This window comes from Oryzias latipes, chromosome 3 (genome assembly GCF_053564925.1).
Source record: "Oryzias latipes strain Hd-rR chromosome 3, Olatipes_Hd-rR_3.1".
NCBI lineage: Eukaryota > Metazoa > Chordata > Actinopteri > Beloniformes > Adrianichthyidae > Oryzias > Oryzias latipes.
The window spans coordinates 39780328-39792249 of record NC_136239.1 but is presented as its reverse complement, the minus strand read 5'-3'; the positions used below and the strand labels follow the sequence as shown (position 1 = coordinate 39792249).

Sequence of the window (11922 nt, the reverse complement as noted above, 5' to 3'; positions counted from 1 at the left end):
CACATGCACGTGCATGGGGGGATTGACCCATACAGGTGCTGAGGCTTTTTGGGTTGTCCGGGTCTGTGGAGGGGAGCGGCTGCATCTCAAGGGGAGTCTTCCCTTCCGGCTCGTATGGCCACCTTAAGGACTGTTGCTAAATGGAACATACCATTGTCCTGCATGTGGGATCATGAAGTATTGGTAAGACTAATGGTTAGGTGATGCTGTTATATGGTACCCTTACGTCCCACTGTACACTGTCAGAAAAAATGTGCAAAATTTGTACCTTTAGAGGTACAATGGCTTGTCACTGGGGCAGTACCCTCAAGGGTACAAAGGTTGTACCCTTTCATATAGGTGCATATCTGTACCCTTTCAGTATGTACCTTTCAAAGGCAAATATGTACCTCTGTGGACTAAATTGTACCTTATAGTGCTATGGTACCATAATGTACCTTTAAAAAAGGTACAAATTTGTTCTTTTAAGGGTACTGCCCCAGTGACAAGCCGTTTGTACCCTTTGATGGCAAATTTGTACCAGATACAGCACATTAAAAGACCAGTATACTGTTTATCACATTTATTAAACATTCAAAACAATTACAATGCTGACAATACAACTTTTCACAGTATGTACAGTGTCACAACAGGATGCATATATTTACAATTATTAGCAATTTTACAATAATGAAAAATCTATATTTTTTCCTTCAGTTCACATTGCATTCATTGTAACTATAACCTTAACATTTGATCAATTGTAAACAGCACATAGCACTTCAGTTACCATTTTTAAACCATGAAATAAAACTTGTGACATTAACAAAAGAAGCATTAGACCTCATTTTAAGTACATCTTTCTACTGCATTCTACATTTTCTAAAAATAGATAATAAAAAAGTAAACTTATAACCAAGTTTAAATGAATAATTTAAATAAAATGCATAAATGTGATAAGATAATATTGATACAAATTCTAAAAAGAAGAACTATAAAACACACTAAAGATTACCAAGGATTACGTTTATGTCAATACCTAGTAGATCCTCTGCAAGCATCTCTTCTCTTGCTTCTTTGGAGACTTTGGCTAATGGAGCTTTTCTTTGAACAAGCTCAAGCACCTTTGGCACAATACTGGTAAACGCCGTCCTTGAAGCGCTGGCTTAACCTGACAGGTGATGGATGCATTCGGTCAACTTCATCAAACATCTGAAAATTGAAAAAAATTAGAAAATTAATCATTCACTTTAACTAAAACAAACAAAAGACATAAAACATTCTAATATTCTTTGTTGCCTCTTTCATTGCCATTTCCCTTTAGTGATCTCATTGTATAAATATTACTTAGCTTGAATGACTATATATTTATATATGGGTTTAGAAAATTACAATGTTTTTACAATTGAGTTAAAGCTGTTAATGGTCATTTTAGCAGATGTCTCAGCTTATATTAACATTCAAAATGTATTTTAAGCTGAGAACTGATTTAAAATGTCACTGACCCCTGAGGTTGTCTTCAAGAAAGGGTAATTCTTTAGTATATCCTCTCGCACCTTGCTGTACTGGATATGCAGGACATTCACATGACCTTCAACGGATGATGCATCCTCACCAATGACAGCAACCGCCTATTGGATCAAATTTAAAAGTCCATATTAATAAAAAATACAACTGCAAGCACTGATTACTGGGGTTAAAGCACTTTGAGATTATGTTTAAAGACAGTTTGTGCAGAGTGGTTTGGAGTTGATCAGAAATTAACTTCTGAGTTGTAGGCGGGGCTATTGACACAGTAGTAACCCTCTGCTGATGTCCGATCATCCCTTTGTTCACGCCCTCTCCCTCTAGCTTACAGTCCTTCCAACCTACAACTAACAGTGGTGAAACCAAAATGGTGAGCAATATTGAAGCTTTCTGGCCATAGTTTAGATCAAGCTCAGACAAGTATGATGAAGATGTTAATGGATCTGTTTGTCTGCAAGTGGACGCATCAGAATAGAGCAGAGCAGAGGGACTCGGACCCACCTCATTTCATGTGGTGCGTCACAATAGAGACCTTCCTCAAACTGCATTTATTTTGTCTGTTCCTGATTCATCCCAATTTGAGTGAATTCTCAGATGTGCAGTTTTAAACGTGTTCTTTTAAACTTATACTGCGACATGTTAAAAATGGGGGACCCACTCCAATGAAAGTTATTTTTTAAAATGTAGCATTGTGTTTCTGAATATTTATTTTCTCAAATTGGGATGAATCAGGAGCAGATGAAAATATGTAATTTGAGAAAGCTTTTAGTTGTTACGTACAAGCTACATTTGGCAGGCCACAAGCTCCCTGTTCCGCTTGTCTTCATTCTTGTCGTCTGAATTGGCATCTGGCTCACATCTATAAGGCTGGATAGCTCCAATATTGCACGCCAATTCTGTTGCTTGGGGGTTGTGAGGAACTGTAAGGTAACGGGAGCGTAAACAATGGCATGATGGGAAATTAAGGCCGGTTAACTCTGCAAAACAGTCCTGTCAAGAACTTGAAGGTGTATTCCAATTGAACTGCAGAAACCATGTCCCAGAAAACATTTTTCCCCCTCAAAAACTGCATAATCAATGCCTGTCTTTGTATAATAATAATAATAATAATAATAATGGATTGGATTTATCTGCGCTTTTCAAGACACCCAAAGCGCTTACATTGTGTCCATTATTCATTCACTCCTCATTCATACTTGGTGATGGTAAGCTATGGTTGTAGCCACAGCTGCCCTGGGGCAGACTGACAGAGGCGTGGCTGCCATTTCGCGCCTACGGCCCCTCTGACCATCACCAGGATCATTCATACACATTCACACACCAGTGGAGCCACACTGGAGGCAAGGAGGGTGAAATGTCTTGCCCAAGGACACAACGACATTTTTTGGCTGGTGGGAGCGGGGATCGAACCGCCAACCCTTCGGTCATTGGACGACCCGCTCAACCACCTGAGCCACTATCGCCCGTATAGTCAATATCTTGTTAATTATGCAGAGCTTTGTTGAAGGAAATACAGAAGAATTATATGTTTGTATGATGAGGACAGTATTCCAGAATGTATTCAATGTGTTGTGACTTACTCGGTGCAATCTGCTGTTTCCCTAGAAAACTTTAAACTAGTTTGGATGATCTGCCTTACTGCACTGTTTGACAACTAAACTGAATTGGAAAGACAGCCTGACTTTGAATGCTTGAAATGACTTTGTGAATAGATTATTTACTTACTTTGGCCAGAGAGGTGTCTTCAACTCTTCGTCTTGTTGTAGGACTGTGTTGTAATATTATTTTGTCATCTGAGTCCACTTCAGTATCTCCACTTGAACTGGTATTGCAGCTCTTTGCAGGACAACTCAGCTGATCTGTCAAAGTATTAAAGCTTTCAGTTACTGTAATATTTAAATTAGTATGATAGCAAAAACAAAAAAAGTAAAAACAAAGATTTTTAAATACTGACCGACTTAACAGTTTAGCAGATTTATTATCTTGTCTAAGACAGCAATAGGATAAAAAACTCACTTATTTGCCCGTGTTTTGTTCCCCACACTATCCTGTCAAATAAATCATCAACCCTTAGACTCCTATTGATGCAAATACATAATCAAAACTCTTCAGCTCAAAAATGTTCTTAATTTAGCATGTACTTGAAAGCAAAAACACAGATTATTTCCCTTGGAAATAAATTCAGGCATCAAAGGGGAATTTACCCAAAACCATTCAAAACAAAATAGATAAATTACAATTTAAAAGAAGAACTTCACCTTCTGGATTTGTATCTTCGGCCAGACAAATTTCCAACACACCAAGGTTTGGGGTTTTCAACAGGAGATCAAAAACCTGCTCATCAACTTCTGTCTTTGAGTCATCAAACACTTTCAAGTCCAAGGTTGGGATGTTGAACTTTTGGACAGCTGTGAACACAGCAAAATTATGTTTAGAATACAGCACAGAAATTATCTTTAAATTAAAAAGCAATTAAAAAAATCTGTTTGCATCACAGCTGACAGTTTATCCACAAAGTTGACTGATTCCTGTAAAGAAAAATGCTGGAAATTGTGATGTTTCCACTCACCGCATTCCCAAAAGGATTTGAAGGTCAGCTGAACTTCAAAACATTTTTTTTTTGGCGTTCGACATGTTCACGCACAGCTTGCATTTTTCCTGGTGGGAAAAAAAAATAATATATTACAAAAAAGAAAAAACATTACAACACCAAAAGGTACCAACACAGCATTTATTCAGATCTAAGCCCTGTTCCAAATAAATTAATACATTTTAAAATAGTAATGGCAAATATACAGTTCACACTAGCTGCCACAGCAATGTTACAGAATTTGCAGAACTGCTAAAAAAAAAAAAAACACTGGCGACAATGCACTGGCTTCTAAGGACCTACAGATTTATTTCTTGGAAGTTCATTTTCTGGGGTCCATGAAATTAATTGTGGTGTGCCTCAAGGTTCCATCCTGGGCCCCTTGCTTTTTAACATTTACATGCTTCCTCTGGGGAATGTCATCAGGAGCCACAACATCAGTTTTCATAGCTATGCTGATGATACCCAGCTGTACATAGCTATGTCTCCTGATGACACAAGACCAATAGAAGCACTTTTTAACTGTATTTTAGATGTAAAATTATGGATGGCAAATAATTTTCTGCAGCTCAACCAGGAAAAAAATGAAATTTTAGTTATTGGTCCTGAAGCCAAGAGGGAGAAACAGTTTCTGAAGCTACAGGAACTTTCCTTAAGTCATTCGGAAGCAGTCAGAAACCTGGGTGTTATTTTTGACTCTAAGCTAACTTTTATCCCCCATATAAAACAGGTGGTTAAAACTGGTTTTTATCATCTCAAAAATCTGGCTAGAGTCCGCCCACTACTCTCTCTTGCTAATATGGAGATGCTAATGCATGCTTTTATCATGAGTAAAATTGATTACTGTAACGCCCTGCTTGCTGGTCTTCCAAAAACAAATATTAGGAACCTTCAGCTTCTCCAGAATTCTGCTGCACGAGTTCTTACAAAGACCAGGAGGCGGGCTCACATCACCCCAATTTTAAAATCCCTGCATTGGCTCCCCATATGCTTCAGGATTGATTTTAAGATACTTTTAACAGTTTTTAAATGTCTTAACGGTCTTGCGCCTTCTTATTTATCAGATCTTTTAGTAAGATATGAACCCTCGCGGACCCTGAGATCCTCTGGCACTGGTCTGTTAACCATTCCAACTGTAAAAACTAAAACCTATGGAGAAGCTGCATTTCAGCACTATGGTCCCCGCTTATGGAACAGTCTGCCAGAGGGCCTGAGAGCCGCAGAGAGCATTGATACTTTTAAGAAAAGGCTCAAGACCCATCTTTTTAACCTGGCTTTTAGCTAATTTTTATTTATTATTTATTTATTTTACTACTTTTATTTATTTATTGTTATTTAATAATAATAATAATAATAATACATTTTATTTATAAGGCGCCTTTCTGGGCACTCAAGGTCGCCGCACAGCATGTATACAGTATAAAATACAATAAACACTTAAAACAACAACAACAATTTAAATAAATACAAAATTAAATAAAAAATATAAAAACGTGAAAAGGTTAATGTTTAAGTGAATAGGCCATTTGGAAAAGATGAGTTTTTAGCTTTGATTTGAAATGTGGGAGTGTGTCAGTGTTGCGGAGGTCAGGGGGGAGTGAGTTCCAAAGCCGGGGAGCAGAGCAACTGAATGCCCGGCTCCCCATGGTGACAAGACGGGCAGAAGGGACAGAAAACTGGATAGAGGAGGAGGAGTGGAGAGAGTGAGCAGGTATGGAGACATGAAGGAGGTCAGAGAGATATGGAGGTGCAAGGTTGTGAAAGGCTTTGAATGTGTAGAGCAAGATTTTGTATTGAATGCGGAATGGGATGGGTAGCCAGTGAAGCTGTTGAAGGATAGGTGTGATATGGTTGATGGAGGGAGTGCATGTGATGATACGAGCAGCTGAATTCTGAACCATTTGAAGTTTATGGAGGGTTTTTTGTGGGAGACCAAATAGAAGAGAGTTACAATAGTCCAGGCGGGAAGTAACAAGACTATGTACCAGTACAGCAGTGGACTGAGTAGTGAGGGAGGGACGTAGACGTTGGATGTTGCGTAGATGGAAGTAGGCTGATCTGGTGACGCTGTTTATGTGAGAAGTGAAAGAGAGACTACTGTCGAGGATGACACCCAAACTCTTTACCTGAGGGGAGGGAGAGATGGTGGAGCCGTCAATGGAAAGAGAGAAATGGTTGGTCTTGCTCAGGGTGGATTTATCTATATGTATTTTCTATTTTTATTTTATTTCTTTATCCATTTTATCTTGTTTTATGAACTTGAACCTGATTTTTAACGTGTTATTTTAATTTACCTTATTTCAATGTTTTATCGTTTTTATCAATATGTTTACTTTTTGATTCTCAATTTTTATTCATTTTTATTTCTGGTGCTTCCTCAGCTGGAACCTCTCCCTCTGGGACGGCTGCTGTTCAGCCGCTGCGGCTCTGGGTGGGGACCTGCATCACCGCTTAGCTGTGGTGGAGCGGTCCCCGCCTGTGATGTTGCATTTGGCTGTCTATGCGGCTGTTCACAGGGGGGGAGGTTCCAATTATTAGCGTTTCCCGCATCATGTTTTTGTGCTCAGCATATGTTTTACAGCCTATTTTTCATTGTCATTTTCCATCAGTTAGAGAGTGGGAGGTGTGAAAGGCGTGGGGGGCTAGGTACGGGGAGGGGGGCCCTATTATTTATTTATTTATTTATTAATGCTTGCTTGTTTTTATATTTTGTTGTTTTAATGTAAAGCACTTTGTGTTATATTTTTATATGAAAAGTGCTTTATAAATAAAGTTTGATTTGATTTGATTTAAAATTTTTTATTTTTTCCTGGTTTATAGATGAGTTTTTGGTATGGGAAATCGTGACGAGTATCTGGAATCACGGACCTCCATTTAAAAAAAATAATCTCTGCAGGAGAATGTTCAAAATCAACAACACAGTGTAAACTTTGCTTGACCAACAATGAGCGATCATGACAACCTAAACAGTCTGTCACTGTCTTGCATTCGACAAATGGTGGCTGCGCGCGCACAGCAGCTAAGGCAGGCTGACATAATTGGGAAGGACCGCCATACTGGGGTGTAAAAAAAATAAAACGCTATTGGCCTCCTACACATTACAGATGAAAATGATTAACGCATTGAATTCGACGGACCTGATAAATATCAGTAGGAATTATGGAGCTGGTCGTTTCAAAAGTAGCTGGCTTCCTTAAGAAAGACAGAAAGAAAAAAAAAAGGGGAGGGGGTTAGGCGGCAACAACAACCGGTGCATCAACGTCAGCGTACATCGGTAAAACGGCGACAGAATTATCTAGTGAAAAAATGTATATATTTCAATGTATTTAACGGAACGCGGCACAACACCAATAAAAACAACAGCTTAATTTATTTAATGGCTGCATTTAGCTGAACTTCAAACGGCTGAGGCTAACCGTTAGCAAACTCCTGCTCGTAGTTTTCAATCTCCTCACAGGCACATACACGGTGGAATAGCAGCATTCCTCTACAAAAAAGTTAGTCCTTACAGATAAAATAACCGAACCCGCTTAAAACAAGTTTCCAACTTATTTTTGAGCAATTAGCAGACTTACCTCGGTCACAGCCTCTATCTTCCTCCGGCCGCTGCGGGATAACAAAATGGCGGAAGAAACGAAACTTAAGAAAGTAGAGTGGGCGTGGTCTCGCTGGTTTACTCCAACATATTTCCTCTACGTTTTTACACCTACTTAAATAAAAATTACTGATGGTAACTCCGAAAAAAGTACTCTCTCATTTTTCCTGTGTAGGTAGAAAAGCTAAAAGGTACTAATATGTACACTTAATGTAACGTAGTAACAGAGAAATTTACTTTTTTATGAGAATGCATGATTAGAAAAAAAATAACTTAAATTAACAGCTCAAAGACTAGAAATTTAAATTGAACTTAGGCCAAGTTAAAGTACACCATATAAGGTAAAAAACATCAAATAATTTTGTCTACATTGTGCTTTTGCTCTAAATTAAATATAAGTATATTTTTACTTATATATTAGTTAAAAAAAACAGGCTCACACTAATACATGTTTCAAAGGTATTATCTTGATGCTCTGCACAATCAATAAAATATAATTTGCTTGTGTACTGTTCAGAACTAGTCATAAAAGATGTGTGGTCTCTTAAATATATTTGGTTATTTAAATAAATAACCAACAACGTATTAAATGATTTTGGGTGATGTTTCATACACTTTGAATAATTACTTTTGTCACACAAGTGATTGTACCTTTGTTTGTGGAATAAAGGGTCCAAATGTGGGCCCTCTGATGGTTGGAAACATATTTGTACCTTTTTTATCCTTAAATGGTACATATGAGTACCCTAAGGTGTAATTATGACTCACTTAGGGTACATATTCACCATTTGTACCCTAAGTGTTCACAAACGTACCCCAACCGTACCCTTTTTTCTGACAGTGTAGTTGCCAGTAAAGTACAAGTACTTGCGCTACTGAATGCAGACACTCAGGTTGTGCGCTTGATACCAAAGTACCCGTAGGACGCCTATGGGATGTCCACACAAATGTGTTCTTTCTATTAGTCAGGCTACATGCTAGGAGCATACACTTATCACATGAAGCGCGCTAACAAGCCCCTTGCACAGTCCACAGGATTCATGGGCGTTTGAAATATACGTTGCACCTACTTCACCCTTACTTCACCCTTACGTGTCATGCAAGTTTCACTACAACCTGTCGCCTGCAGAATTTCGGTAAAAAAACAAAAAAAGGGCTCACTGAGTGATCTACAACGCTAATATTTTGCGCGGGACACCTTTGTTGGCCCATTATTCACTGGTTCAGCCCGTATCCACCAGTGAGGGCTGCTGGAACAACATGGTAACTTCTGTAAATCTATGAAACCTTCTAATCTGAACATGGTTGCTGCTGCACACAGTGAGTCACTGTCTTTGTTATGTTATCTTTTCAAAAGATCACAATCAGTCGTTATCATTATAACAGATGAGACGAGGAAAGTGAGAAAAGCAGCTCACACTTTCCGAAACCGTCAGCTAAATCTGCAGGAAGTGTCTTTCTTCCACCTTTACCCACTGAGCAGTTCCACACACTTTTAACTTTGACAGACAACCAGGAAGAACGCCGTCAGCACGCGGCATAACCGCCGACGGACACGGCCCGCACAGAGAACACATCCCGGTCCGGTCCGTGCACGTCCACCGCTCTCCAGAGGGCTGTTTATGGGCTGTGCGCTGGCATAAAGACTCATCCTGTCAGCGCCGCAGCCGTGAAGCAAAAACAAACAGACAAATACACGGACCCACATCAAAATGCGTCTGCGGCTGGAGTTGACAGCCGATGTTCAAATCAGTGCAAGTGTTGCCTCAGTTGTTTGAGTGAATCACAGCTCAAAGACGTCAACCATTTTACTTTTAATCCTTTCTTCATGGCGAGTAAACATCCCCCCCCCAACCCCCCACCCTCCGCCTTTTCTCTCAAATTAATTAGTGGAGACATTTCACAAATTAAGTTTGTCTGTTCTCTTACTGCGACAGAACAAAATCATTTCAAAAGGACCCTTGTCCTTCTGCAGCCCTGCTGTTGGTGCTAACAACAGCTGTCACAAAACGCTCTTTTTTTTTTTTTTTTTTTTCCTTCCTAACTTGCATAAACACATTACACCCACCCCCCCCCCCACCCCTCCACTTTCTATGCAGGAAACTAAGTGGTGTTGCGAGGTCTGGAGCTTGACTTTGATAATCGTCAGATGACAGCTTAACAGCTCATGCAACCCTAATTAATGCTGCCTGAAATAAACGTGATGGTGGGGGCTGTGGGGGGTGGTGGGGTAGGCAAATAACACTGCAAAAAGTTTACCAGAATCAGATAAATTATTCAGAGGAAATGGCTCATCTGTCGCCTGCTGTCTCAGGTGCGGGTCCACCTGACTGGAGCAGGACTCCTCTGCTCCCCCACCCCACCCCAGCCCGGCCACCCGTCCACCCGTCTCCCCCTTCATCTGAATTATTTACACAACCTAAGAGGCAAACACTGACTTATAAAATCCATTATTATGTTTAATAATGACTAATACATGTCTCGGGGAGGGGTGGGGGGTCTGTTTGAGGAGGCAGGCGTACCTTTCAGATGAATGCTGTTTGAATATTCATCAGCTGCCCCTGATGCTTCACGTCTTCGCGCTGGCTTTCAGTCTCCAAACGTCTTGTCCCTGTTTTCAAACGGGCAGTGCAGCAGAGAGCGGCTGTGAGTGAAAGCCCCTCATCCAGGACGTTTGGAGAATCTGACTCCGTCTTCGGGGCCACAAGTTCAACAGCTCAAACGCTGCTTCCACACCTTCATTTCCAGGTCAGATGGAGCTCGTTTGATCCCCCCCCCCTTTTATTTTCTGTGCAATGGATGCCGCTCAATAATAACTACATTCCTTAGTTTAGGACAGAGGCAGTTAAAATTCATGCCCTAACTCTCGGCCTCTCTCACTTCGGCCCCTGCCACCCTGCTCAGATCCACATGATGACTTTTTTTCCAAAATAAGAGCTTTTTCGATGGTTTATCTCCATAGCAACTATTTAGCATTTTAGTCGCCTAGAGGTGACAAACAGGTTTATGTAATGTTTAGACGAATCGGCAAAAGTTCAGTTTTGGATTTCCTTGCCAACGGAGGTTTTTTGTTAATCAAGCCTAGATTCCTAGTATGTTCATCTTGGATGTCAGATCATTTCATTTAGCTTGTGCCAGGGATACATTTATTACATTTTCACAATATTGCAGTATAAAACATGCAAGCATGTATGGGAAAACGCTATTTTTGGGAGCTCGTCTGCCAATCAAAATTAACACTTTAAAACCAGCAATTTTCCCAAATAGATTCCCAATGATGCTCGAGGAGTTAGGAGGCGATAACAGTTGGTAATAAAGGCACATTTTTGGGAAAATTCATGATTGTGGCCTCTTCCTAAGGGCAAAGGTCAACGAAACCTCACTTGCGGTTGTAGACTTGAGTGTGTTAAATTTTGTGAAGAGGGCTGAAACAAAGGTTTACTTTTCCCACAATGTGTGAAAATGTGAAAATGGTTCCCAAGCCATAGGCCGTGTGGCCATCCCATAATGATTTAAAAACGTCCTTTTTGGATCCCCGACACTAAGGTTTTAGTTTCATCAGTTGATTCTGGGAACATCTTTAACGGCGTTGGCGTGGCAAATTGCAAAAGTGGCGTCTCCCTGCTGCTCGCACATTTTTACCAGTATATTGTGAAAAAAATAAATACTTAAACCGCTGGCTCAAAGACGAATGAGCCATCTGTTGCTAAGAAAGTCCAAAGGTTTACTTTTACCGATTCTTCTAAACTTTTCAAACACCTGTTTGTCTCTCCCAGGTGACCAAAAACAGAAATGGTTGCCACGGAGATAAAACTAACAGAAAAGCAGCCAATTAGCAATGTTTTTTTCAATCAATTTATCACATGCTACTCTGAGCAAGGTGGCAGTGGCATAAGGGGAGGAGTCAGTGGGGCTTCTGTATGGGCTGTGAGGGCGGGGCTTAGGAGCAGCTGCTTTGCCAGTGATGGTGAGAGAAAATCTGGTGTGCATCAGGATTGACTCACCGCTCCCTTCAAACCGAACTCCCTCCTGAACTCACCGCCTCACTCGGGTTAATGAGGTGCAAACGCTCGTCCTGTTCCAATGAGATCCTCGAAAGCACCCCAAAATTTGACACCCCCCCCCCCGATGAATCTCCACACAGTCACAGAAAGGAGAGCTGGTCAAACGTGGCGGCGGGAAACTTTAGCATATAAATAAACCAATTCATCAAAACCTTTTTCTACAAGAA

General features: G+C 40.3%; 1 protein-coding gene across 9 annotated transcripts; it reads right to left on the bottom strand.

Annotated features, from left to right (window-relative positions):
* Nucleotides 1-547: 547 nt before the first annotated feature.
* LOC144991221 (uncharacterized) lies at nucleotides 548-9548 on the bottom strand. Of its 9 annotated transcripts, none has more exons than XR_013655201.1 (7): nucleotides 7672-9548; nucleotides 4076-4164; nucleotides 3765-3914; nucleotides 3523-3554; nucleotides 3232-3365; nucleotides 1485-1610; nucleotides 548-1191 (listed from the first exon to the last, which is right to left on the bottom strand). XR_013655201.1 is itself a non-coding variant. In XM_078945341.1 (7 exons), exons 3-7 carry the CDS (start codon nucleotides 4078-4080, stop codon nucleotides 1096-1098), a joined length of 534 nt encoding a protein of 177 aa, XP_078801467.1. In that variant the 5' UTR covers nucleotides 4081-4164; nucleotides 7234-7288; nucleotides 7672-8081; the 3' UTR covers nucleotides 548-1095. The 9 variants fall into 9 exon arrangements, 3 of the variants coding, with proteins under 3 accessions (XP_078801467.1, XP_078801468.1, XP_078801466.1); XR_013655199.1 differs by lacking the exon at nucleotides 3523-3554 and adding an exon at nucleotides 2287-2426 and having other exon boundaries at nucleotides 7672-8102; XR_013655198.1 differs by lacking the exon at nucleotides 3523-3554 and adding an exon at nucleotides 7234-7288 and having other exon boundaries at nucleotides 7672-8096.
* Between the last annotated feature and the right edge of the window lie 2374 nt (nucleotides 9549-11922).